This window comes from Lonchura striata, chromosome 12 (assembly GCF_046129695.1).
Source record: "Lonchura striata isolate bLonStr1 chromosome 12, bLonStr1.mat, whole genome shotgun sequence".
Lineage (NCBI taxonomy): Eukaryota > Metazoa > Chordata > Aves > Passeriformes > Estrildidae > Lonchura > Lonchura striata.
In genome coordinates, this window is record NC_134614.1 from 8,488,908 (window position 1) to 8,515,875 (window position 26,968).

General features: G+C 58.7%; 4 protein-coding genes across 5 annotated transcripts; all 4 read left to right on the forward strand.

Moving 5' to 3' along the window:
• The first annotated feature begins 246 nt into the window (after window positions 1-246).
• Window positions 247-5,371, forward strand: RASSF1 (Ras association domain family member 1). The gene is made up of 6 exons (XM_021529205.2): window positions 247-496; window positions 1,445-1,566; window positions 3,697-3,801; window positions 3,880-4,168; window positions 4,546-4,661; window positions 4,766-5,371. Exons 1-6 carry the CDS (start codon window positions 247-249, stop codon window positions 4,910-4,912), a joined length of 1,029 nt encoding a protein of 342 aa, XP_021384880.2. The 3' UTR covers window positions 4,913-5,371.
• Window positions 5,372-5,671: 300 nt separating this feature from the next.
• Window positions 5,672-10,384, forward strand: TUSC2 (tumor suppressor 2, mitochondrial calcium regulator). The gene is made up of 3 exons (XM_021529136.2): window positions 5,672-5,823; window positions 6,032-6,152; window positions 7,719-10,384. The coding sequence occupies exons 1-3, from the start codon at window positions 5,672-5,674 to the stop codon at window positions 7,782-7,784; spliced, it is 339 nt and encodes a 112-aa protein (XP_021384811.1). The 3' UTR covers window positions 7,785-10,384.
• Window positions 10,385-13,295: 2,911 nt separating this feature from the next.
• Window positions 13,296-16,172, forward strand: HYAL2 (hyaluronidase 2). Of its 2 annotated transcripts, XM_021529221.2 has the most exons (4): window positions 13,296-13,329; window positions 13,640-14,581; window positions 15,212-15,301; window positions 15,436-16,172. In XM_021529221.2, the coding sequence occupies exons 2-4, from the start codon at window positions 13,655-13,657 to the stop codon at window positions 15,847-15,849; spliced, it is 1,431 nt and encodes a 476-aa protein (XP_021384896.1). In that variant the 5' UTR covers window positions 13,296-13,329; window positions 13,640-13,654; the 3' UTR covers window positions 15,850-16,172. The 2 variants fall into 2 exon arrangements, with proteins under 2 accessions (XP_021384896.1, XP_021384897.1); XM_021529222.3 differs by lacking the exon at window positions 13,296-13,329 and having other exon boundaries at window positions 13,605-14,581.
• A 351-nt stretch (window positions 16,173-16,523) lies between these two features.
• Window positions 16,524-19,044, forward strand: HYAL1 (hyaluronidase 1). Its single transcript, XM_021529219.2, has 4 exons — window positions 16,524-16,545; window positions 17,371-18,305; window positions 18,428-18,517; window positions 18,607-19,044. Exons 2-4 carry the CDS (start codon window positions 17,406-17,408, stop codon window positions 18,922-18,924), a joined length of 1,308 nt encoding a protein of 435 aa, XP_021384894.2. The 5' UTR covers window positions 16,524-16,545; window positions 17,371-17,405; the 3' UTR covers window positions 18,925-19,044.
• The last annotated feature ends 7,924 nt before the right edge of the window (window positions 19,045-26,968 follow it).

Genomic DNA, 26,968 nt, shown 5'->3' on the forward strand with positions numbered 1-26,968 from the left:
GCAGCGGGCCCCCCTTCCTCCGCGGCGGCTCCGGGAACCTCATCCCCGCCTCCAGCCCGCCCCGCCGGGCTCGCCGGGACTGGAGTTGGCGATCGGGAGCCCGGGGCATTGAGCCCCATCTTTCCTGCCTCAGTTTCCCCGCAGTGCCCGATCGAGGCGGCCCCTCCCGATCCCCGCCCCGGCCCCGGCCCCGGCCCGGTGCCGGCCCCCGCCCCGCCGCCGAGCTGCGCCCGCGGCCGCCGGGCCATGGAGCTCATCGAGCTGCGGGAGCTGCAGCCGGAGCCGCGGCCGGGCCGGGGCCGCCTGGAACGGGCCAACGCGCTGCGCATCAGCCCGGCCCGCCGGCCCGGCCCCGGGGCGCACCCTGACCCGCGGCTGACGGCGGCACCGGGCGCCGGGCACCGCTTCGAGCCGCGGCGCCGCGGGCTGCACACCTGGTGCGATCTCTGCGGGGACTTCGTCTGGGGCGGCGGCAGGAAGAGCCTCCAGTGCCGCCGTGAGTACCGCGCCGCGCCCCGGGCCCCCGCACCCCCGCCGCCGGGCACGCCCGCACCCCCGCCAGGCTCCGGGCGTCCCGCCGCTCGGCTTCCTCAGCACCGGGCACCCCCAGCGAGCACCGGGCATCCCCACCACCGGGCACACTCACCACTGGGCGTTCCCACCGGGCATCCCACCAACCGGCCACCTCTACAGGACACCGAGCATCCTGGTAGTAGGCAGCCCCGCTGAGCACCGGCTGTCCCACTGGTGGGCATGAGTTTCCCAGCACCGGACATGCTGCCACCGGACACTCCCACCACCAGCGGGTGGGGCATCGGGCACCCCCACGGGCCCCCACCCTCTGGTAGTGGGCCCCCTCACTGTGCACCGGCTGCCCCACCACTGGGCACAGGCATCCCGCACCAGGCACCAAACATCCCAGCACAGGGCACCTCAATAATAATTACCCCCACCAGGCATCCTGGTGCCAGGCATTTCCATTAAGTTGGGCATCACCATTCTGGGCAGCTGCAGCAGGCACTGGGCTTCTGGGCACCAGGAGTTGCCACCAAACACTGGACACCCCTGGATCGGGCACCCACACCAGGCACTGGCAGCCCCATACAGAATACCCTCACACGGCACCATGCATCCCTGTACTGGGTACCTGCACCAGGTACCAGGTATTCCAGCATGGGGTACCCACACTGGCCACTGGGAATCCCAGCACTAGACACCCACACTGGGCAGCCCAGTACCAGGCACTGAGCACACCATGCTGGCCAGCACAGCAGGGAACACAGCAGCCCTGGCCAAGACATGGCACAGTGCTATCTCCCTGAGCCCCTGGGCACAGCATGAGCAGACAGCTGATGCTGTCACCGTGTGCCAGCCCTTGTCCCAGCCAGTGCCCTGACCCCCAGGCTGTGCACAGTGGTGACCCTGCTTCTGTCTCTGTCCCCAGACTGCAGCTTCACCTGCCACTACCGGTGCCGGGCCCTGGTGCAGCTGGACTGCGGTGGCCCCCCAGGTGCTGGTGATGAGGACGATGGCAATGAGCAGGTGCTGGAGAAGGACACCAACGTGGTAAGGCCTGTGCCTGTCTGTGAGGGAGAGCTTGCGCAGGGAGTGGCAAACTGGGGGCTACGCTGGGCTCGGGGGGGCTGAGCTGGGCTGTGCCATGTGAGGCCATGGCATGGCATGCCAGGCTGTGCCATGCCAGGCTGTGCCAAGCCTTGCTGAGCTGGGCTTGGCTGGGCTTAGCTGAGCTGAGTGCAGCTAGCATGCCAGGCTGTGCCATGCCAGGCTGCACCATGCCAGGCTATGCTGTGCCACGTTGGGCTGTGCCAAGCCTTGATGGACTGCACTGCGCTGGTCTGGGCTGAGTAAGGTCGTGCCATGCCATGTTGTGCCATGTCGGGCTATGCTGTGCCAAGCCAGGCTGTGCTGTGTCCTGCCCGTGCCGCGCCGCCCGCACCACACCGTGCCCGAGCCGAGCCGAGCGCAGCCGGGACTCAGCCGTGTCCGGGCGGGCGCGGGTGAAGTCACCGCCGGAAGCGGGGCCGCCGCGCCGCCCCCGGCCCGCGTCACCCCGCGGCCGGGGCGGGGCGGGGGGGACCGCGCTGAGCCGGGAGCGGGCAGGGCGCGGTAGACGCCGCGCCGAACCGAGCCGGGACAGGAGCGCGATAGGGACCGGTCTGAGCCGAGCCGAGGACGGGACCGCGATAGACGCCGGGCGGAGCCGAGCGGGACGGTGATAGGGACCGGGCGAAGCTGAGCCGGGACTGAGAGTGCGACCGGGCGGAGCCGAGACGCCATAGGGACCGAGCGGAGCCGAGCCGGGCCAAGGGCCGGGCTGAGCGGAGCCGGGCCAAGGACCGGGAGCGGGCTGAGCCGAGCCGGGAGCGGAGCGAGCCGGGCCCCGGCCCGGGGGCCGGTCGGGCTGGCGCGAGGCCGGGCGTGCCCGTGTGCTCGCCGCCCCGGCGGGGCCGCGGGGCGGCCGGGCCGGGCCGTGCCCACCGCCACCGCCGCCGTGCCCGTGGCCGGGCCGGGGGCCGGCGGGCCCGGGGGCTGCGGGGCGGCGGCGTTGGCTCTGCGGCGGGGCGGCGCGGGGGGCACGGGGGGCAGCACGGCCAGCAGCGGCTACTGCAGCCAGGAGGACTCCGACTCCGAGCCCGAGCTCTTCTACACCGCCCGCACCTCCCTCGGCCGCCGCCCGCGCCGCCGCCAGGTCGGTCCCGGGCCGTGACGTAATGGGGGACACGGGTGACGTCATCGGGAGCACATTCCCCCGGCTGGGTGCTGGGGAGCAGGCGAGGGTGGGCTTGGTGCGTGGGGAAACTAGAGGTGTCGGTGGTCTTTTCTTAGAGGTGAGCTTGGCCCTGCTGTGGGGCAGGAGTGGGGTCGAGCATGGCCGTGCCGGGGGACACGGTGGCCCTGTCCGGTTGGATGTGGGGCGAGTGGAGTTTCGCTGCCTGGCATGGGCATGCCAAGGTCCCCTCAGGGCTGGAGCTGCTGGAGTTTTGGGGGTGCCGGGACAAACTCCCCGAGCAGCTTCACAGCTGTCCCCATCCTGCAGGGTCCTGCAGTGCCTGCATGCTGTGGGGCGGCTGTCGGGACTGGGGACCCCTCAGTGCCGTGGGGACATGTGCAGCGCTGTGTGGCAGCTCCGCGGCCCCGCGTCAATACTCATTAGCGGGTGCCGGTGGCAGCGACGCCGAGCCAGGACGCTCGGTCCCCCGTGTGCGGGGCCAGCACTTTGAAGTGGGGTGCCGGCGGCCAGGGCGGGCTGCACCCCCAGCCCGGCCCTCCTGCCTCCAATCTCAGGGCGGCCCCGCGGGCTCGGAGCCTGCCCAGACGCCCTGGTGCCGGGCTGGCGGCTGCCGGCGCTCTGCCTTGGGGACGCCTCTCAGATCTGGGGTGCCGGCAGCGGACGCGCGGCTCCGATCTGGGGTGCCGGCAGCGCGATCGCACAGCCCTGCAGCCCGGGGGACGGGCGTCTTGGGGGCGGTCGGTGCCGGTGTCCCCGGAGCAGGGCTGGGGCCGCGGTGAGCTCAGCTGTGCGTCCCCGGCACAGCCCAGCTCAGCGCCGGCCGGGCTGATGCAACCCCGTGCAACCCGGGGCTTCGGGGTGGGCTGGGGGCCGGCGCGACACCGAGGCAGGCGGGACTGTACCCCCCGGTCTCTGCGCCGCTCAGCCCGGCTGCTGTCCCGCAGGATGAGCCCAGCGAGTGGGAGAAGACAGAGCTGGACCAGGTGCAGGTGGAGCAGCGGATCAAGGAGTACAACAGCCAAATCAACAGCAACCTCTTCATGAGCCTGGTACGGGGTCGGCATAGGGCCGGGGTGGGTCACGGTGCCCTGCCCTGACCCCACTCACCCCTCACCGGTGTCTTGTAGAACAAGGATGGCTCCTACACCGGCTTCATCAAGGTGCAGCTGAAGCTGGTTCGTCCTGTCTCGGTGCCATCCACCAAGCGGGGCCCGTCCCTGCAGGCGGGGCGGCCACACCCCCAGGGGGTGAAGCGCCGCACGTCCTTCTACCTGCCCAAGGGGACCGTCAAACACCTGCACATCTTCTCACACACCCGCGCCAGCGAGGTCATCGATGCCCTCCTCCGCAAGTTCACCGTCATCGACAACCCCCGCAAGTTTGCCCTCTTCGAGAGGTCTGAGAAGGATGAGCAAGGTAGTGCCCAGCATCACACTGTCTGCAAAGTGGTTGCCATGTCCCCATACAGGCAATTTCCCCTGGGTGGTGCCAGTTCATGGTGGTGATGTCCCCAGGATCCCTCATGGTGGCAGCAGCATGTCCATGGCAGTGGTGTCCCCCTAGTGGTGGTGTCCCCCATGGTGGCAATATTACGGCAGTGGTGCCCCAACAGTGACAGCTTTCCTTAGGCAGCAGCATCCCCTTGGTGACAGCATCCCTGTAGCAGTGGTGACAGTGTCCCAGCAGTGGTGTGCCCTGTGGTGATGATGTCCCCATAGCAGCAGCATCTCTGTAGCAGCAGTGATGTCCCCGTAGTGGCAGTGTCCCCGCGGTGACACGCAGCCCCATTGCAGTGTATCTGCGGAAGCTGGGTGACGAGGAGCAGCCCCTGCGGCTGCGGCTGCTGGCTGGCCCTAGCGAGAAGGTGCTGAGCTTCATCCTGAAGGAGAACGAGACCGGAGAGGTGAACGTAAGTGCGGGGACGGGGAGGGGGCTGGCACCCTCATTGCCCGGGGCGGTGGCCATGGGTGACCATGCAGGTTCCCGTCGCGATGGCAGCCCTTGTGCCTGCAGTGGGACGCCTTCACGCTGCCGGAGCTGCACAACTTCCTGCTGATCCTGCAGCGGGAGGAGGAGGAGCACGTGCGGCGGCTGCGGCACCGCTACGCGCGCTGCCGCCAGAAGATGCAGGAGGCGCTGGCCGCGCTCACGCCGGGGTGACCGCGGGGATCGCAGCCGAGGCCAGCCAGTGCACCAGGATCCTCGCCCACCGGCGGTGGGGGCGGCAGGGAGGGGGGGTGGAACGGGGCACCACGGACCCACCGGGCTGTCACAGCCCCCATGGGGCTGGCCCAGAGAGTGAGGGTTCCTGGTGGGAGCGAGAGCGAGTGTCACCCGGGAGTGGGTGTCCCCAGGGAGCGTGTGTCCTGGGGGGAACGAGTGTACCCTGGGGGATTGCGTGTCCCCAAGAGAGCGTATGTCACCTGGGGGATTGCGTGTCCCCAGGGGAGTGGGTGTCCCGAAGGGAGCGTGTGTCTTGCGGGAAGCAAATGTTACCTGGGGGATTAGGTATCCCCAGGGGAGTGGCTGATATGGGGGGAGCGAGTGTCCCCGGAGAAGTGAGTGTCCCTGGGAAGAAGCAGGGCATTGAGCACCAATAAAGGCATCTTGGTGACGAGGCCTGGCCTGCGGTGTTGTCTTTGGCGGGGCGGGCTGGTTGGGAAGGGGCGGGATGTGTAATGCCCCGGTGTCAGCGGGCCGTAGGTGCCCGCACGTGGCGCGAGGTGGCGGCAGCGGGACTCGAACCCGGGGCTCCCGCGCTGCCGGCGGCGGGCGGGGAGGAGGGCGCGCCCGCGCCGGTGTCACGTGGTGCGGGCGCCGGAAGTGGCGCGGGCGGCGCTCGGTCGGTGTCGCCGGGCGGCTCCGGGCCGCCCCCGTCCCTTCCCCCCCGGCCCCGCTCCTGCCGCCGCCGCCCCCGCCATGGGCGCCAGCGGCTCCAAGTCGCGGGGGCTGTGGCCCTTCGCCACGCCGGCGGCGGGCGGCGGCGGCCCCGAGGGCCCCGGCGGGCAGCAGGCCCTGGCCCGGGCGCGGGCCGCGCGCGCCGCCACCCCCTTCGTGTTCACTCGGCGCGGGTGAGGCGCGGGCGCGGGGGGCGGCTCGGCGGCCACGGGCGGGGGGCTCTGCTGCCGGCCGGCCCCAGCCAGGCACGGCACGGGGGCGGGAGGAGCCGCCGGCAGCGGGTGATGGCTGCAGCTCCCCGGGGAGCGGGACCGGCCCCGGCCCCGGCCCCCGGCCCGCCCGGCAGGCTCTCATCCAGCGCCTCCCCTCTCCTCTCGGCAGCTCCATGTATTACGATGAGGACGGGGACCTTGCTCACGAGTTCTACGAGGAGACAATCGTCACCAAGAACGGGAGGAAGCGCGCCAAGCTGAAGAGGATCCACAAGAACCTGATACCTCAGGTAGTGTACGGGGAAGGATGGGGGAAAGTGAGTGCCAAGCGCCACGGTGACACTTGAAGTCCGGCCTTTACAGGAACCATCTCCCTCGGGGCATGTTTTTCCTGGGAAGGTGGAGGCTCTCTCCTCCTCCCCAGTATCTGCCTCAGAGCCACGATTCCTGTGTGTCCTTGCTCACACCCGTGTCACCTGAGGCTGTGACAGGAAAGGGAGAGCTGGGGCCACCCTCCAGCTGCCTTTTTCGAAGAGAAGCAGTGCCTGAGCCTGTCAGAACTGCCAGGCAGGGGAAGATAGCTCAGCTGGGTGTATGTTGTGGGGCACAGAGTGCCAGGCAGCCCTGCATGGCCATGGAGTCCCCTAACAAGCACCTTCCACGAGGTGTAGGATGTTGTGCTGCCTCAGCCAATGTCATGTCACTGTGGAAGGCCAGGCTCTGTGTTAGCGAGCAGCAGCCAGAGCCCATCAGCTGCTGACATGAGCTTGCATGTCCCCTCCAGCTGCTCAGCAGTGTTGACAGCTCTGTGCTTTGCCCTTCAGCAGAAAAGTCTCCTCTTTAAATAAGCAAGTGGTGTGAAGCTGGGGTTAGGATGTCGAGTGAGGATCATGGTGCAGGGGCAGGAGAGCCTGCATGTAGGAATCCTTTGGGGGCATAAATGGAAAGAGCAGATCAAAATAGGGCTGGAAAGAGCCTCTATAGAAGTCTTCCCGAATTGAGCAGAAAGGCATGGCTGTAATGAGCAGCTGGGGTGAGCTGTCAGTGTACTCTGAGGAGTGGGCAGCCTCTCAGCTGGATGGAACTCCTCTGAGTGCTGAGCAAGCAGTTGTGGATGGAAGGATTTGGTACTGCTTCCTGGGCTGGCATTCTAGCAGAAGCAGGCTTGGCATATGGAACTGAGTCCTCGTTCATGTGTGTTGAAACTCACGCAGTTGGAAAGCTCAGCTGAGCTGGAGCGGGCAGGTACCAGCACTGAACAGTCCTTTGCCAGCACAGGCTTTACTCTGGTTCTGCGGGTGCGGGCCCAGCCCTGAACCCCCACTCCTCCTCTTCCCCAGCCCCCCCAACCTGGTGCTGTCACAGGAGAAGGCTGGGATGGGCCATGGGAACGGTTCCCGTGGCTGGTGTGGAGGGAGCGGCATTCAGCAGCCTTCCCCCTGCACAGAAAGCCGCTTTTCTGTGCGCCAGCTGCCCCGGCTGCGTGCTCTCAGAGAGCTCTTTTCATTCCTCTAAATCCCATGAATGAAAGGTGCCGCATGAAAAGCCCAGGCAGCCAATATCTGCCAGTCACGCACCAGCTGCTGCACGGGCAGTGCCTGGCAGAGCAGCTCCCTCCTTTCTCGCCCTGCCATGTGTGGCAGCCAGCCGTGCCGCCCTCAGCTCTCCAGGGACGAGTGCGAAGGGCAAAGAGCTGGTGCTTTGTGTGCTGCTGCTCAGGCGTACCTGGGCGATTTATGGAGCCTGGTCCCTCCAGCTCCTCCAGGGCACAGTGTTCTCTGACACTGGGTGACTGGCAGGGCTCAAGGATGTTGATTGGCTGTCCCTTCTCCTCACCACTCTGACTCTTCTTTCAGGGCATAGTGAAACTAGAGCATCCTCGCATTCACGTGGATTTCCCAGTGATTATCTGCGAGGTGTGAGTCCCAGACATCGCTGCTGCCCGTGGGTGGGAGGCCCTGCCCCACCACTCCAGCCTCACTGGGCCAGGCTGCATCGTGTTCCCACTGAGGAGGACTCCAGCCGTGTGGCAGGATGGTGGATCTCCCCTCGCCTGGAGGTGAGGCAGGACGGAGCAGGCCTTCGCAGGAGATGCGTGACTGTGCAGCGACTGCTTAAAAACATCCTCGCTTGAGTCAGAAGACTAAAATACCTTTTGTAGCCTCTAGCCGACGTTTGATGGGTAACTGGAACTGCAAACAAGCTGCTGTGATTGAGCTGTGAAAGGGAGAGCAAGCCTGCACTTCTCATCAGAGAGAATCCCCTGCTTCTCAGGTATGCGGCCCAGGGAGAGCCAGGGCACGGTAACACCCTGCCCTGCACCCCGAGGTCCCTGGGGCCCGCAGGTTAGGTGGCCAATGCTGCAGCACCTCCCTTTGACACCAGTGTGATGTGACACTCCCCCATGTGGGTTTGTTGATGGAGGATAAGCAGAGCAGACTGAGGGGTCTCAAAGCACATTGGGCTGGCTGCTGCTCTCCTCTTGGGAAGGGGATGGAGATCAGATGCCACTCTCTTAGACCTCGGTCTCTTCCCCCACTGTGTTTCCCCACTTAGGCCAGTGCTGGGGAGGTTGGCTTTACTGCTGCCTGCTGGAGATCTCTGCAGTCCCTGGCCCCTGCTGGTGGCAGCAAGGTCCCAGCTCTGCAGTGGACTTGCCTCCCCCATTGTCACACTGGCTCCTGCTGAGCGCCGTCCCTCACCTGCTGTGGGGCTGGGCTGCCGGGCAGCTTCCTCAGCCCTGCTGCTGTTTGAACATACCTCCCTGTAGGCTGGGCCTCGACTGAGCCAAGCAGGAAAGGAATCCTGTCTTCCTTCCCTGTGCCCCCGAAACAATCAATTGGTGTACCTGCCACAGCTTGGAAATCTCCCTGGCGATGTGAACTGTGGTTTCTCCCGCATCCCAGCTGGTGGCAGGAGGAGAAATGCAATGCACTTTAAAGGAAGGCTTTCTGCCCCTCCTTGGAAGGTCCTGCTCTTTTCTCCTCTTTCTTCCCACCTAAGAAGGTTGAGGTCTTGGCAGCACCGAAGAACCTCTCAGCCCTGTGTGTGTCCAGCTGCTGGGGGAAAGGCCTGAGCCCAAATGCCCCTTGGCAGCACGAGGAGCCCCTGCCTCCCTGCTCAGCTGTGCCCGGACCGGGCAGGCAGAGGAGGACCGGCAGCAGGCACAGCTTTAAAGTGGGTCAGAGCCTACTCCCCACAGCAGCTAGCTCGGCTTTCCTCCTCTTTCGTTCCAGAACTTATTTACTTTCTAAGCACTTCAGATGTTTGCTACCTCGATTTTTAATTTAAGCTGCTGGCACTTGGCTGCCAGCCCTGTCGGTGTCTACGTTGGATGTATCCATCCCCGCCCGGGCGCGGGGCCACATTCCCAGCTTCGGGGAGATAACAGCGACGTGGCTGTTGCTGTCTTCCTGTCACCACCTCTTCCCTTCACGTCCCTCCACCCGCGGTTCCCATCGACAGGAGCAAGCACACAGGGTGAAATAAATGTGCTGGCTGCCACCAGGCAGGAAGGTGGAAGGGCAGGGCCCATCTACACTGTGATGCTGGGCGCTTCTTTCGACATCTTTTGTTCTGCTTGCTTGAAAGAGTCTTGTCTTAAAACAATCCCTCACTGAAGTGTTTCTTATTTGCACCACCTGCTCTTGAGTTTCTCCCTGGCTGGAGCTCCCTGGGAAGGACATCCCTTGGGCTCCACAGGAGAGCAGGAGCTGCTGTCCCCAGGAAGAGGAGAGAAAACCATGGCCACGCTGTCTGTGCTGCCTTGCCCCATTGCTGTTTGAGGGCACGGGAAGCTGCACCGACCCTGCCTTGGGCATGGGGGAAGGAGGAGGAGGAGGAATGGGGAGAGGGTTGGCGCTGTTTGCCTGCCCCAGTGGGGAGCCCCTCACCTGGCTACCAGCCAAAAATCTGCTGGCAAGGCATGGCCCAAACCCAGGGGAGGGGGCAGAGACTGTGACCAGCTTAGCAAGGATGCTTTTATCCTTTCTGACAGGCTGCCCATCCTTCCCCCAGCATATTAAACATGCGTCTCCAAAACCCATGCCTTCTCCCACTCTTCTACCCCCTCAGAGTGGCAGCGAACCTCTGCAGGTTGCCAACAAGTTGCATCCTTCCCCGCTTCTTCCCAGGCTGGTCCCCACAGCAGCCAGCCCCCAGGACCCCAGCATTCCTGCAGCAGCAGGGCCTTGGGAGCACCTGGAGGGATCTTAAAAATGTGAAGGTCACTGTAAATAGTATCTGTGTCCACTGTGGTGTTGGAGCAAGCAAAAAAAAAAAAAAAAAAGAAAACCACAAAAGTTTTCCTTTTAATTCTATTTTTTTTTTGTACAATTTCTGTGCAACATTGTGCTTTCCTGTGTGGATGTGTAGCCGAATCGTACTCACCGACACTAAGCTCCTTGCTCCTCTAGTGTGTGGGTAGGACCCATGGGTTTGGGAAATGTACACTACTTCTGGTCCTTCCTCCCAGTGCATCTGTCCACTTTTGTTAAATTTCAATAAAATTATTTGTAGAGCCCACAGGTCCCAGAGCTGTCTTACTGGGGAAGGAAGATGTACCTGAGGGAGGGTGGACTTTGAGCCCCCCGTTTTTTCGGGAAGGGTGTGTTTGTGCATGTGTGGCCGAGCTGATGGTGAAGGACCCCCGAGTCACAGCAATTTCCAGGTTCTCCAGTTGGCACATGGGACTGGCAGGAGTTGGTGGCTGTGCCAGGCTGTGACTCTCTACTTGTAGCTGCCGTAACAGCTTTTAAATGTGTAACTAATGTGAAGTATATGTAATTTCCTTGTTCATTCCCGAGGGCTGGAGCTGAGGCCTCTCCTCCCTTGTGGGGACGGAGGTGTGAGGACCCAGGGTTCGCAGCAGCCTAGCTTGAAGCTGACTCTTCCATGGCTCCGCCCGAGCCCCGCGGGGGGGAGGATCCGCCTGTCCGCTCCTTCCTCGCCTGCCAAATCAGTGCCTCATTCATCACGGGGGCCTGACGTTCTGGAGCCGGCGTGACTCTGCCGGGATGTCCCCCGAGCATTGCCGGCTGTCCGTGGGGCAAGTGTGATCTCACTTTGTTCCCCACGTCCTATCCCCAACAGCCCTGCAAGTGTTTTCCTGCAGCCACCGTCACTTCTCATCATTTCCTCCTCGCAGGCCGGCTCGGAAATGAGCCGCTGATGAGAGCTGTCATGAGAGTGAGAGGTGCAGTGTGTGGTGCCAGCCCTCCAGCCTCGGCGGGGTGAGGCTGTGGCCCGTTCATGCGCAGGGACCGAGCCCCAGGAGGGATGGAGGGATCCTGGTGGCTTAGAAAGGGACCGGGTGGCTGCGCAGGGTGGTACAGTCGGCAAGATTACGCAAGGCGGTGGCTGTGGCTCTGTGGTTCCGTGGCCGTCTCTGTGTCTGCCAGGGCCACCACCGTCCCCTCCTGCTGCCAGTGGGGCAGGGCCATGCCCAGAGCCCCCAACCCAGGGCAAAGGCAGGTGCTGACGTCCCCTTCTGGCTTCATGTCTGCTCCATTCCCAAGCTGACCTCCTCTCACACCTAGCCCAGACCTGACTGGCACGAGTGGCTGTGACTCATGTCCCGTTATCTTTATCTACCATCCGTGAGGGATTCCCATCCTCCTGCTGCCTGCCTGGAGCAGCTTGCCTGCTCAGCTCGCCCTGGTTGCTGTCTGCTGCTGCCATCCCACACCCCTTTACACTCTGGAAATGACTTGGAATGATCTCTTGCTTGGTAGGGCAAGGGGAGGCTGGACCTGCCCAGCTGCCCCTTCCCAAAAGCAAGTCTTACCTGTGGGAAGGAAGGAGGGAAAGGTGATGCTCCCACTGAGGGGACAGCAGTGAGAATTTGCGTCACACTGAGGACTTCCAGCCCTCCCAGCAGTGGAAATCTGTGACCCCTCCAGCCACCCCACTGCCGGTGGGGCTGGATAACTTTGCATGAGGAGGATGGAAAATTTTAGCTGTTGGCGAAGGGAGCCTGTTTACTGCCCAGAGGGGAAGGGCAGCGCCTGCAGCACTGGGACTTCTTGGCTCCCTGCAATCTCTCCCAAGGGTTTTGGCAGCCAACGCCCGGCCAGCGGCTGACCTTCCCAGCCCCTCTCCCAGCCAGTGCCTGGCATTGCCCACAGGTCAGGCTGAGCTGTGGGGTGCAGCACGGATTTGGAGTGGCCGGCCTGGATGCACTGCCCATCCCTAGCAGGGCTGTCCCCTCTCCATGGAAGCTTCACCACAAAAGCTGACACCTAAGTGGTGCCACTAACTGGAGCCAGCTGCGGGTGCCTGCGGCCAGGGCTTGGTGAGGCACCAGGAGCTGACACCGAACAATGCTGGGCTTGGTGCTCCCGCCTGATCCTTAGGGAGCTGGCGGGTGGCTGGGGAGCACTTCCGTAGATTCAATCCCTCTTCCTTCCCCTGTCAGCCCCGGCACACCCTCGCAGTCTGGCGCTTCCTGCGCGGGGCACCCCCGTGGCCCTCAGCCCAATGGGGCCAGCCCTGGCCAGAGCCGGTGAGGGACAGGCAGCACATGAGGACTGCCACATGCCACACGGCTGGTCCCCGAGCCCTGCCTGTCCTGAGGGGACCAGCTGGAGCCTCAGCAGTGCTCTGGGAAGGAAGGCGCCCCAGCCCTGTTCCACCCATGGCCCCCCTTGTCCTCTCCAGGCAGGAAACCCACGGGGCCATGGCTGAGTCAGCAGCACCGATTGCCCTAGCCCTGCACAGGATGTCCTGTCCGGCACAGCACCGCCCTGGGGTCAGCACCGGCCTGGGGACTCTGCTGCTGCAGGGACACTGCTCTTCTGCTGTCACCACCACCTTGACACCAGCATTCTGGCTTGCCAGCACTCTGGAGTCACCACCACTGTAGGATCACCAGCTTTTTAGGGACAACATGATCCTCACACACCACCCTGGGGTCACCACCATTCCAGAGTCCCCACTTGGGAGTGATGATGATCCTGGGGACAGCACCGCGCGGGGGTCGCTCTGGTTTTGGAGTGACCGCTCCCCAGGGCAGCGCCAGCCCCGGCGCCAGCCGCAGCAGCCCGCTGGGGACGGTCCCGTCCCGCGGCCACCGCGGCCGGGGCGCCTCGGCCGCCTCAGCCCCGCTCCCCCGCCGGCCGTGGCGCCCCCTGCCGGCGCCCACCGCGGCCCCGCCCCGCCCCCTTCCGCCGCGTGGGGGGGGCGGGTCCTCCCGGGCCGTACCAATCGCGGCGGGACAGGGCATGAGTCCCCGGCGCCCGGTGCCCGGTACCGCGTCCCACGGAGGTGTGTGTGTGCAGCGGGGCTCCGCCGCCGTCGGGAGCCCGGGGCCCGCGATAGTCGGTGCCGCCGGCCCGGCGCGGCGCGGGCGGGGCGCGGGGGCGGGGCCGGCGCCCCCGCGGGTGGTGCGTGCCGGAAGGTTTAAAAGCGGCGGCGGGGGGGCGGCGGCGGTGCCGGAGGAGCCCGCGGCGGGGGATGGCCTGAGGCGCGGTGAGAGCCGCGCGGGGAGCGGGAGCGGAGCGGGGCCGCCGGGGGCCGCGCCCCGGCGCTTTGTCTGCCCGGCTCGAACAAAGGCAGCGCCGCGCCGGCACCCGGGGGAGCACGGGCGGGCGAAGCCGCTCGGGACCGGGATTCCCGAGAAGCAGCCCTCAAACGGGGCTCTGCCCGCACACCTCGGAGCTCTCTGCCCCGGGAGGAGACTTGGATCAGGTCTGCCGTGGGGGGTGCGGGCAGATCGGCCGCTGCCTGCACCCCCTCCTGCCGGCCCCCCTTTCTGACTCTGTTCTCCCGCCGCCTCCAGGTCCTGTCGGGCAGGATGCGCGGGGGCTGCGCGGCGGCGGTGGCTGTTCCCTGGCTGGCTCTGCTGGCCTTGGCCCGGCAGCCCCCCGAGAAGCCGTCGGCCGCCCCCCATCTCACCCGCCGGCCCTTCCTGGTGGCTTGGAATGTGCCCACCCAGGACTGCAAACCCCGCTTCCAGGTGTCGTTCGACTTCAGCATCTTCGACCTGTACGCCTCCCCCAACGAGGGCTTCGTGGGGCAGAACCTCACCATTTTCTACAAGGAACGCCTGGGACTCTACCCCTACTACACCCGCCAAGGTGTGGCCGTCAATGGTGGTGTCCCCCAGAACAGCAGCCTGTCCGAGCACCTCGCCCGCCTCCAGGAGGGCATCAATAAGTACATCCGCTCATCCACCAAGGAAGGGCTGGCCATCATCGACTGGGAGGAGTGGCGTCCCGTCTGGGCTCGCAACTGGAAGCCCAAGGATATCTACCGGGAGGCGTCCCAGGAACTGGTGTTACAGCGTCAGCCCACCTGGCCCCCTGAGAAGGTGAACAAGCAGGCAGCGTTTGAGTTTGAGTCGGCTGCCCAGGAGTTCATGGTGAGAACCCTACGCAAGGCCAAGAGCTTCCGACCCAAACAGCTCTGGGGGTTCTACCTCTTCCCTGACTGCTACAACCACGACTACAGCAAGAACAAGGAGAGCTACACCGGGCAGTGCCCAGATGTGGAGAAATCTCGCAATGACCAGCTGAAGTGGCTGTGGAAGGAGAGCATGGCGCTCTACCCCTCCATCTACCTCGACCCGCTCCTGGACTCCACTCCGAACAGCCGCAAGTTTGTGCGGGCGCGGGTGATGGAGGCCATGCGCATCTCGCAGAAGCACCACGATGACTACTCCCTACCTGTCTTTGTCTACACCCGGCCCACCTACATCCGCAAGCTGAATGTGCTCAGCCAGGTAGGGCTGTACCACTGGGACGTCCTCACTCCAAACCCCGGGCATCTGGGCTTTGGGGTCAGCTGAGGTGGTTCCTCTGTCTGTGCATCGCACCTTGCTCCCATGGAGTAGGGTGGCTCTGGAGGCTGGTGTTGGCACTCATGGTGTTACTGGCACCCCATGGTTTGACTGTTTCCATGTGATGGGAAGCAGCACATTTGGCACGGGGCTGGCAGCTGACCCCAGGGAGCAGGAGGGGTGCTTCCTTTCCTAGGACCTACAGCTCAGCCCCTGTCTGGGCCGGATGATGGGTTGCCATAAATTGTTTCCCTTATGGATGGATGTCTGGCAGCAGGACTGGCACCAATGGTGATTATCTCCAGGGAAGTGCCTGGGGTGTACTGAAGGACTCAGGTCCTGGCAGCTGGAGCCCTGGGGTGTGTGAGCCCACAGCTCTGTGCTGTGCTGGCTTAGCCCCTGAGGAGGAGGGCAGTATTGGGAAGCCTTGTCCCCCAGTTGTTGGGACAGTCCCTTTTCCCTGGAGCGGGGATTGGGTCCCTGGTCCTGCAGTAGACACTTTGGAGCACACTGTGCTGGGGCTGTGGGTGCTGCATGGGCTCTGTGGGTGCTAAGCGGACCGTGTTCCCACAGGCGGACCTGATCTCCACCATCGGAGAGAGTGCAGCACTGGGTGCAGCTGGGGCCATTTTGTGGGGTGATGCAGTTGACACCAGAAACCGGGTAAGTTTGGGGTCAGTGTGGGAGGTAGATGGGTGGAGGGATCACCTGCCCCAGGGGCGGACCAGTGGCTGAGCTGTCCTCTCCATCCAAGTTACTTCTCCCTGGGTCACACCTTGGTGCTTCCCTTTCCCTAGGAGTTGTGCCAGTTCATGAAAAACTACCTGGAGGGGGACCTGGGACGCTATGTTGTGAATGTCACGACAGCAGCAGAGCTCTGCAGCACGACGCTGTGCCAGGGCCGGGGTCGCTGCCTGCGCCAGGACAGCCACGCCGATGTCTTCCTCCACCTCAACTCTACCAGCTTCCAGCTGCGGCGCCGGGATGCTGACCACCCCGAGCGCCCCCTCTTCTGGGCCGAGGGCCAGCTCTCCTCTGCTGACGTACTCTTCCTACGGACCCACTTTCACTGCCACTGCTACCAGGGCTGGCAGGGCAGTGGCTGCCAGACACGCGCTGGCCCCCGCAGCGATGCCCCTGGCCCTTTGGCACCGCTGGGACTTGGGGTGCTGTTGCTGCTTGCAAGCTGGTGCTACCCGCCCCTGGACTGAGCTGTCCCTTTCTCTGGTGGTGTAGGAGGAGCCTATTTAAGATATTCCTACCCTGCCTGGGAGGCAGCTAATTATGGAGGGCTGTCCCTCACTGTGGTGGTGTGGGGGAAGAGCTCTGTGGTTGCCCCAATTCTACTCAGCCTGCTGCAGTGCAGGTGCCCTTCATGGGGATGGGGTAGGAGGGGAACCCCTCTCCTGTTGTAAGGAGAGGGATGGGGGCAAGAGGGACACGGGGGCGGGGAGCGGGTGCTGCGTGGTGCTGATCCCCCGTGTGCTGCCCCACACTGAAGTGCTTTACCTCGAATAAAGCTGAGTCAAACCGAGAGGTTTGGGCTGATTTGGGCAAGGCGGGCACACGGGTCACTCAACTCGCGGACACAGCCGCCGGGTCGGGGCGGCCGGGAGCGGTGTGTGGTGGCATGCAGCTCGGGGAAAGCCCTGCTGTGCTGGGAGCTGCCCCGCGGCGCCGCAGCCGCTCGGGGAAGGGGCTGGAGGGGCCCGTGGGGCCGGAGCCGCGTGGGCAGCCACGGCCGGGCCACCCACGTGGAGGCGGCGTGCGGCCCCGCCCCGGCCCCGCCTCCAGCGGGATTCCCCGCGTGGCCCGGCCCCCGGCCCCGGGCAGTGTCCGGGATGCGGGGCCGGAGCTCCCAGCACCGGGATCGCGTGGGGACACCGTGCTGTGCGCCACGGCCGAGGGTAGGTTCAGCCCCGCGGGGCCGGGGACGGCCCTGGGCCGCGCCCGCCCCTGAGCTGCGCTGTCCCGTGCCACGAGTGTCCCCCAGCGGTGCCCTGGCGTGGCTCCCTGTTCCCGACACTGCCCCGCCCCGCCTCTGCCCGTGCAGCCTCTCCGGCCACTGCCCTGTCCTGAAGCGCGCCCGTGGGCGTGGAGCGGCCTCGCGTGGCACAGCCACCTCCCCGCCCACCGCCTTGGCTGCAGTGAGAGCCCCCGTGCCGTGCTCTCTGTGGCCGCTGTCCTGTGCTGGGGGTGTCCCCAGGCCGTGCCTTTCTGTGCCTCCTGGCCCCACACGTGAGTGGCCCCGGGCCGTGCCCTCCTGCGGCTGCGGTGCCCACGCGGGAGTGTCCCCTGCCACCGCGGGCCGTGTCGCGCCGGGTCCTGCCCGGTGCCGTGGGCTCCCCCGGCAGTGCCCCCCTCCCGCCAGGGAACGGCCGTCCTCTCCACTTGGCGAGCGGCGCCCGCCCGGCGCAGCCCCGTCTATCACCGTGACCTTCGTCCCCCGCCCCGTCCGTGTCTGTTTTGTCTTTCCATCGCCGGCCAGTCATAGGATGTTGACTCGGCACATTCCTTCCAGCCCAGCCCGCCGCCGCCGCTCATAAGGCGCGGCTGACGCTGCTGTCCCACTCCGGGGCTGCTCTGCTGGGCTCCAGCTGCTGATAAATTCGGGGACTTTGAGGAGGTGGAGGAGGTGACGCTGGCTGACCGGCACCGCTTAGGAACGGAGGTGTGGATTAATGCCGGTCCTGACTTGGGGATAAAAGCTTCAAGGTCTCGGTTCTACCCAGGCAGCTCCAGAACTCACCCTGAGCACACCGGCATCATGGCATCAGCGTGGTCCTGCTGGGTCCTCCTGCTGCTCCTGCCTGCCCTGACCCACGCTGGAGGGCCTGGTCCTGTCCTCGTCAACCGCCCCTTTGTCACCATCTGGAACATCCCCACTGAGCGCTGCGCCGAGAAGTACAATGTCTCCCTCAGCCTGGAGGTCTTTGATGTGTTGGCCAATGACCAGCAGTCCTTCACTGGGCAGGACATCACCCTCTTCTACAGCGACAAGATAGGTCTCTTCCCCTACTACACACCTGAGGGGGTGCCAGTGAATGGGGGGCTCCCCCAAAATGCCAGCCTGGAGGCTCACATCCACCAGGCCACCCAGGACATCAAGGTGACCCTGCCCAGCCCTGACTACAGTGGGCTGGCTGTCATCGACTGGGAGAAGTGGCGCCCACTGTGGATCCGCAACTGGGACTCCATGGAGATCTACCAGCAGAAGTCGGAGGAGCTGGTGCAGCAGCAGCACCCGCAGTGGCCTCCCAAGGAGGTGGAGGAGATGGCCAAGCAGCAGTTTGAGAAGAGCGCCTGCGATTTCATGAACGAGACCCTGTGGCTGGGCAAGAGCCTCCGTCCCAGTGCCTACTGGGGCTTCTATGGTTTCCCCGACTGCTACAACAATGACTTTGATAGCCTGCCCTACAACGGGACGTGCCCAGATGTGGAGCAGCAGAGGAACCAGAATCTCTCCTGGCTCTGGAAGGGCAGCCAGGCACTCTACCCCAGCATCTACCTGCCCCTCCGCCTCAATGGCACCAACAAGGTTCTTGCCTACGTCCGGCACCGCGTGGCCGAGGCTCTTGCTGTCCAGCAGGGAATCCTTGACAGCGGCATCCCCGTCCTGCCTTACTCCCAGATCGCCTTCGAGCGCACTCTGGACTTCCTTTCCCAGGTGATGGAGATGTGGGGATAGTGGGCACCTCTTGGGCCGATGGGCTGGCACCAGGGAGTCTTTATCTCTGCTGGGGCTATGTGGGGGCTCTGTGCTGACTTCTTCTCTCCCCATGGGTGCAGGAGGACCTGATGAACACCATCGGGGAGAGCGCAGCTCAGGGTGCTGCTGGCATCATCCTCTGGGGCAGCCTGAACTACAGCACCTCCAAGGTGAGTGCAGATGGTGGCATCAGGTCCCTGTCAGCAGGGACCCCCAGTTCCTCAGCTGTGCAGGGCTGTGACACCGAATGCCATTGCAGGAGATGTGCCTGAGGCTGAAGGACTACGTGGAGGGGCCCCTGGGCCACTACATCGTCAATGTGACGGCCGGCGCTGACCTGTGCAGCCAGACCCTGTGCTCTGGCCGGGGCCGCTGCGTGCGCCAGGACAAGCAGCAGGGCTACCTCCACCTGGACCCCTCCCGCTTCACCATCGACCTGCGTGCTGGCAAGCCCTGGCTGGTGGCTCAGAGCCTGGAGCCTGGGGAGGACATCTCCAAACTGGCCAAGGAGTTCAGCTGCCAGTGCTATGACAAGTGGCAGGGACCCCGCTGTGACACCCAGGGCTTTGCCAAGTGACCCCCGCACAATCCTCCCCCACTGAGGACCCTGGGGCAGACAGGGTGACACTACCTCAGCACCCTTGCCATAGGGTTGAGAACCTTAATGTGGGACTCTTAATAAAACCAGAAAGCACCAGCAAGTGTCTCCTTGTCTTCTGCTGCAGCACATTTTGGGGTGGCAGGATCTTCCTGCAACACCAGTGCTGCCTTGTGATGCTGCCAAGGGCTGTCCTTTGGGCTGGGAGCTTGGCAGGTAGTGCCTCAGAGAAACCACAAGGAAAAAGGAAAATCTATGGGAAAAGACATAGGAAGAGGGGATGATGGGGGAAGAGGATGAGAAATGGAAGAATGATGGGGAATGGCCAAAGAGTGGAGGCAAAGGGGGCGAGAAGGATGTGATTGTGTGGCTGTAGTTGAGGGAGGGTGTGCTCCAACCCCTCACCGTGCACAGAGGAGTGGCCTGAAACCAATACCTCCACTTTGATTTTCCCCTGGATAAACATATGCAAAGCAGTTAAGCCCAGAAATGATATGCAAAACCACTGATTTCTGTAACCCAGGCTACAGACTTAACTGTACCTATCTCAAAGCAGTTGGGAGAAGGCATGAAACCCTGGCGAGCTGAGACAAAGAGGGATGTTGATACTGGGGTGGGGAAATCACATGCACATTTATCTGATTTTAGGCTTCAATTCAGATCTGAATTTTTGGGACTGCAATGCATGGCACTCTGCGTGTACTGGGGACTTCCAATGCTGCACCCTTAATTTTTAAGCTGGTTGGTGTAAATCATTGCAGAGGTACTACATTTCTTATGTTCACTTCTTATTACATTGAGGAGGATCTGAGAAGATACCACTGGAAACATAATTAGGCCTTTGGATTCCCTAGTCACAGCTTTCAGAAACATACACTGTGTTATTTCCAAGCTCTTTGAAAATCTGGGGGCTCCTGAAAAAAATTAGTCATAATTGGATTTTGGCCCAGAATTAATAGTTTTATCTAATTCTTATAGAGATATCTTGGTAAATGTTGTATGTTAATATTGGAAACAACATTATCTTAGTATTTTTTGTATGTGAAATGTGATTTAACTTAAATGAGCACTCAAACACGCTCCTCCCAAGCTACAGGAAATTTGATATTTGCCCTGTATTAAATGCTGAAATGGAAAGCAAAGTTCACCTTGCTACTCACACAAAGAAAATTACCATGAATTTCAAGTCCTCCTTATGCCTGGAAGGGATCAGAACTGTGTGCTTGTAACTTCAGGTAATTTAATATGCTTCAAATATTTAGCTACTGGTGCCTAACTGGGGGCTGGTCTGTGGTTCTCCTGGACAGTATTATCTCAATCCATTAACCAAACTAAGCACTGAGGTGGGCATCAGGAAAGAGACATTTCCTTAGGAGCTGCAGAGGCTCTGGCACTGTCAGAAGCCACTTAAGCCCTGCAGAAACCCTGTCTCCAGGTGTGAGTTTTTGGCTTTTCTTAAAGAAAAATAAGGCTGGGAAGTGACAGACTTCCCTTATTTCTTGAAACAGCTCCTTTTCTTGTTATTGAAATAATGCAAACTTAGGCATGAATGCAGTTTGCCACTTTCAAATAATAGCTTTGAATGTGTGAGAGGATTTGCTTTATTCATCCTACTTACTGCAGCTCTTCTGTCCTTGCCCCTCACACTGTATCTAAAACCACCCAAGACACTGGATTTCATGTAATTCAGCTTGTCTTGCTCTAGACTCTGAGGAATGGAGACTAGAAAGGCGCTGCATGTGGTGCCAGCAGACAGTGTGGAAGCACTGAACATCTGCTGGGTTGTTTTTTCCAGGTCTGCAAACCTGTCCATGTGTGGAGCTGTGCAAACGCAGCCTGCTGGAGCCAGCCCACGCTCGGCTGGGGTGTGCTGGAGAGCAGCCAGCAGCAGTCCAGGCACGGGCCTTTGTGTGGGTCACATTTCTGCCTCTCCTGGGATGTGCTCACCGTGTTGTCACAGCAGCTCCTGTTTTCCATGCTCTGGGTGACTGACAAACCTGCTGTGTGCAGAGCTTGCTTGTCCACTGCATTACAGGCTTCACACTAAATCAATTTCTAGGCTTTTTCCATGTGCTGCTCTAAGAAGTGAGGGAAGACGGTCACTTAGAACTGTTCTTACATTGCCAGGTTTTTCATTTCAATGGCTCATTATTTTTTGTCTGCATTGCTTAAGCCTCATAGCTCCACAAATAATCCTAAGTATTTACCATAGTTAACTATCCCAAACAGATAGAATGGAACTGCTGAGTGCTCTGAAGATAGAGCGAATGAAGATACTTGTAGTGAGGAGCCTTTAAATGCTCTGATATAACCAGAAAATGAGTAGTTCAGCTGAAGGGTAAGGTGTAGATTAAGTCTTGCATAAAACAGATGGAAGGAAGCCCTTCCAAGCAATTCACAGGTTTTTAAAATACAAACAAGAAATCAGTGGCCTGTTATTTTCGTAATAAGAAAAGTTCTAATCTGCCTTGTTTCTCTTACTAAAAAAACTCAGAATCTGTATAGAGAGATATTTCCCACGTTGTTAGAAATCAGTTTAGTCTGACACTAAGACATTGTTTTCAGTTTTGTCTTGGATTAACAGCCCACACCTATGGTTAGATGACCAAGGAGGTGATGTATTTTGAGACTCTAGAAGTTGTTTTAGAACCCCATTAGCTATCATTTGCTGCCGTATTTCACTTCACCCAAAGATCTGGACTGAAGCCATTAAACTAAAATTGGGAGTATGTGAAGCAGGCCCTTCCAGACCACTTCTGCATCTCTTCCAGCTGGATGCTGAGCTTCTCCTGATTTTCAAGTACAAACCTGTCTTGGAAGAAATAAATCCTTCCCAAAAGCAGATCACAGCAACTGTATATTTTGAAATTAAAGAGATGGCATGTGAGTCTTTAAAATGCCCTTTAATCCATTTGCATTGCAGCAGAGGCTTGTGGCACACAGGGCTGGTCACTCAGAGCTCAGGCTGCTTCGTGGGTGTGCAAACACACGGCAGCTCAAAGGCAGAGAGGAGGGCTGGGTGCTCTGCCAGCCCTGGGCGGGTTTTGGTCACTCTCTTTGGCTCCAGTTGCAGAAAGCCCCCCTAACTCCCAAAACCACACTGCTCTGCTGTGCCCAAAACTTCCAGGTGAGTGGCTAACCCTGCAGGAGCAGCTAAGGGGACTCAGGTACCTCAGAGAAACATGAGACCAGGAGAAGGAGGAGGAGGAGGCAGCAGCACAGAAACTGCCTCCAATGACACTTGAGCAGTTTGAGGGGCTACCCAGAGCAGCAGTGGCTTTGAATAAAGCACCCCCCATATGCCAGTAGCACTGAAGGTGTGCACAAGGCTTCATTGCTCGCCTGTTTATGCTTTTAACTAAAACTTGCCACTTCTTTTCCACGTGCAATGTCAAAGTTCACTTCTGATTATTGTTTCAAAAGTCAAACATTCAGCTCCTACAGAAATAATTTCCAGAGCTTGAATGCAAGACTCTGTATCCCAACCCCCCTCAGTGTCACTTGGAGCAGCACTGACTTGAACACAAAAATTTCAAGCTACCGTTTACCTAAAGAGAAAGTGGCTCTTTCTTACAGTGTCTTTGTATCTCTGTATCTCTGTTTTGTTTGAAAATCACCCACTCCAACCCTTTTCACTTGCTCAGGTATTTCTAGAAAAGGTATGAAAAGATTTATAAAAAACAAACCATATTTAAGAAAGATCTAAAGTGGCCTTCAGGGGCCACAGACTCTGCTACTGCCCTGGACCTGAAATCCCTTGTTTCTGAGAACTAGCAGGAATATCAGCCCTCATTCCTCTGATTCATCAGATTGCAATTTCAGAAGTTACTTGAAAAAAAAACAAAAGTAAGCCCCGAAGCACCGTTTGTGGGCTCCCAGCGAGTGTTTGAACATCCACCGCACACAGCAGACCTTGCTTTATGTTTTCCAAATAAAAATGCCTCTGCGCTTGAGAACGTGTCCTGCTTTGTTCCAGAACTTTTAAAATCTGCCATTCCCGGGGCTGGGCAGCAGAGCAGGACTTTCACCACAAGAATGTGGGCGCAGCAGCAGCTCCTTCTGGAGTGCTCCAGGCCAGCCTCAGGCAGGGCTGCTGTGTGGGGTGCAAGGGCTTCTGCATTTTCTGCTTGAGAAAAGTCCAGTTTGTGTTTTTCACTGCTGCTGGGACTGTCAGGGGCAGAACACTTGTCCTATTTGCAGCATCTCCGCAGCTCTGATTTGGCAGCAGCTTCCCTCCTAGTTATTTTCCACCAAACAGGCTGATCTGTGTCCTGTGCTGGCATGAGTCAATCAGCAGGAGCATTATCAACAGCCCGAGGAGGGTCAGAGTGAGGCCCTGGGAGTGCTTCCAGGGAAGCCGCTGGCTTGCACTGCATAAAACACCTTGTAAATTCATTTTCTTCCAGTAACATGTTAAGCACAAAGCCATATAGTGCTCCAAACCCTGCTCTAATCTGCTGGTGCAGGCTTCATGCAAACAGCAAATAATATAGCAAAACATTTTGTGGGAACTGTCCTGCCTTTGACTGTAACTTCTCAAGAGGAAAAATTTGATTTGACAGGTTACTGGTCCTATTCCCCAATTAAGACATAAACAGTTGTAATCCTCTGTGCTGTTGGGCAGAGTTCAAGGTTAGTTTCAGCAAAAACAAACCAAGTTAGAATTGAAGAAGGGGGAAAACCAAAAACAACCCAAAATTTGGAGGCAGAACCTGCCCACAGTGCAAAGCATATATTCTTTATTATCTTATTTGTTTTAATACACACCAAGTGATACCTGCACACAGCAGATACCAGCTGAGCTAACAGGAAGGGAGTTCAATATTTAAGGCTTGGCTTCTCTCACCATAGCAACAAATCTCAAATCTGTAAGGCGAGTAAGAGGCCATGGGTAAGCAGCAGCATCCACCCAGCGAGGGCAGTGGTGCAGGCAGGGTGGATCTCTCACTGCCCATGCAGAACCACCCCGCACGTCTGCCCACGAGCACCGGCGTGCCCTGGGGAGTGTGTGCTGTGCAAATCAGCAGCAGGTAAACACACAGGTAGGTGCTTGCTTCCTTGTCTTCCAGGCAGCTGGGAAGGAGGGTGGTCTCTGTTGAATCTTACTTTCCTTTTATAAAACAGTGGAGGTGGTGACCCTTGAGTGTGGGTCTGCTCTCCCTGGCTGCATAAATCAGCTCCTGGGGCTCAAGTGACTCTTCATAGTCACTGGCCTAGAACAGAAGAGCCCTTCAAAGGTACCCTTTCCTCTCTGCACCTCTGCCACTCTACCAAAATTAGTTGAATGAAACAGATTCTCCATCATAAATCCATGCTGCGTTTATTCATGTGGACAAACACCTATGTTGCTTTTTATTTCATGGATTAACATTTGTTCATACACTCATAGAATTTGTTGCATCAGTAATTGCATTCAGATTGAATGAAATAACTTGAAAATCTGTCATCAGTGTCTTACCAGTGTCTGAAACCAGGTGAGCCCCAGAAGAATTGCCACCAAAATGTACTTGGAGCTAACCTTCAGGATGTTGGTCAGAAGGGTCATGAAACCTTTTCTTTTCCACTTCAGCTATGACTAGAAGGCATAGGATGAATGATAATTTTCTGCCAGCTTAAAAAAAAAAAAAACAAGCACCTTATCTTTGTTTTCTAAGCGAGGAAAAATTATTTCTACCTATGCAGGTTTACCACAAAATACCTACCAATAACCAAGAGTAAAGGGATTAATCTTTAAAATGCCCTGATCTGGGCTCTTGGTAGATAAATTGATGTCAGAGTTATTTTAACAAGGCAGTTAATTGATAAGGAATCCCCAAATTAGAAGAGACACACACCAGAGTATTCATTTCCATTATGGCCCAAGTTCATAATTTATTTTTTCTATCACCCAGACACTGGTGGAAAGAAATGCAACACCAATGCAAGCAATATGCGAAAAAATGTGCTTAATATAATATTTATATAATCTTCTTACATGCTGCCTGTTGTGAAGGGGAGCTATGATTAAAGATACATTTTTTCTTAGTCAAAGGTTATGGAAAATCTCAGTTGTCTGGGATCAAGAAGCAACACTTCACTACAGCTGCACATACAAAAACTGAGCAGTGTAAAAATAGCACAACAAGCACTCCAGCAATGCACATAACAAGATCTGCCTCTTCCAAAGAGCCTGAGAAAGGCCAGGCAAGCTCTTGGGGTCTGACCAGATTGGAGATGAGACTTCCCACCCAAAAAGATAAGGCTTCCCAAACATCTTAAGTCTCCAGTCTTGGGGTACTTTAACATGCTCCAATGCTTTAGGACATGAATACACCTGATTTTTAAAGATCTTATAGTATAGACAAAATAAATAGTTCAGAGAAATGGAAAAAAGGTACAGAATTAGCACAGGGTGACTACACGAATAATTGTATTCCATTTTACTTGCTGGTTCACCTGTTGGTTACTTCCTTTTATTCTTCCCCTGCACACTTACAATTTGGGTAAAGATTACAGATATATCTTTAAGAAAGAATTGTTTTATCTGGCTGAACTGAATGCAGTGCAATCCTGCATGTGGCCAATTTCCAAGGAATTTAACAAAGCACCCAACGGCTTAAACCTCCCAGTGAAGCTGAGGAACAAAAATCCAATTGATTTACTCATCTTTAAATTATTGTCATCCAGAGGTAAAAATTATTGGCTCGCATTAGAGGAGGAATAATGTGACCTGTGAAAAACACAGTCAATAGGATTGGTGTCCCCAGGCAGTCCAGGCCTGCCCCAGCCACGTTGCTCTGATAAGCCCCATCAGATGATTTCCCTTGCCAAGCAGCTGAAGGAAAAATGTATTTTTGTGGCCCTCTCTTCAGTTCTTTGAAACCACAAAGCCACATGTAGGGAATAATATTTTCCAAAGCCTGTAAGTGCAGCAATTTTTCCAATTTAATTATTTTCAAGAAAGGCACGGGACTAGGTCAAACATTTTCCAAATGGATGACTTGTTGAACTGCTTGTTCAGTTTATCCAAGCACAAGCAAGGGTCAAACATCCCAGGCAGAAACTGTGAGTGTTCACCTTGAACACTCTTCTCTCCTGCTGAGTTCTCCTAAATGCAAATGAATTATCAGATTAATTTTTTTCCCCCTCATGAATCTGTTCCCAGCACCACTTGCCAAATTAACTTCACCTCACCAATTTGGACAAAATCTCAACAACTTCAGTAGTGGTTGGCTACACAGATCTTGAGCAGAACCCAAGATTTCTAGTAAGTTTTGCTGCTCATACTTGCACTGGTTTATCAGTGATCTAGTGTGCTTTGTTTTTAAGAACACTGAAGTCCTCTGCACAGTTAGGGCCCTGCGGTACAGCTCGTGTGGGAAGCAGCTGCTGCACACAAAGGCCGAGGTGTGCCTTGTGCCTTCCCACCTTGGGAAAAATGCAGTGGAGGAGGATAGACATGGTTGAGCAGAAGAGAAAAAGCACAGAAAGGGCTGCTGGATGCCCCGGGAGGCTCTGCCCAGCAGCAGGGCAGGGGTGAGGCTGCCTCACCGCTGCTGCTCAGGACCTTTTGTTCTGCCAGGAGTGGAGGCTTCTGGCTGACACTGAGCCACATCTCGCTGCCCAGTGGGACAGGGGTTCACTCTGAACCTTTTCACCAACATCAAGCAGTGAGGAATCCTTGCAGATGGGTGGTTTTGTTGGATTTTCTTTGTTTTTATGGCCAAGGACAGGAGGGTGAGCTGCTGCAGTGCCCAGCCCCCTGAGCTCCATTTCTGGCTGTGCCTCACTACCTGCTGCTTCACACCAGCTGAAAAAAAAAAAAAAAAAAAAAAATTAATAAAACATAGGGATAAGGTTTCACTAAGCCAAGAAACTGTGACTAAAAGATGTTTCATGGGGAGAGCAGATGAAACAAAGGGCCTCTCTCCTATCCCAGGGCTCAGAATTGTATGATATTTCTTTCAGAGAAATTCTCAAACAACTCCAGTGGCCCTTGCTTCAAGCTGGAAGCAGTCAGTGACCAAAAGCAGAGTTAACCCAG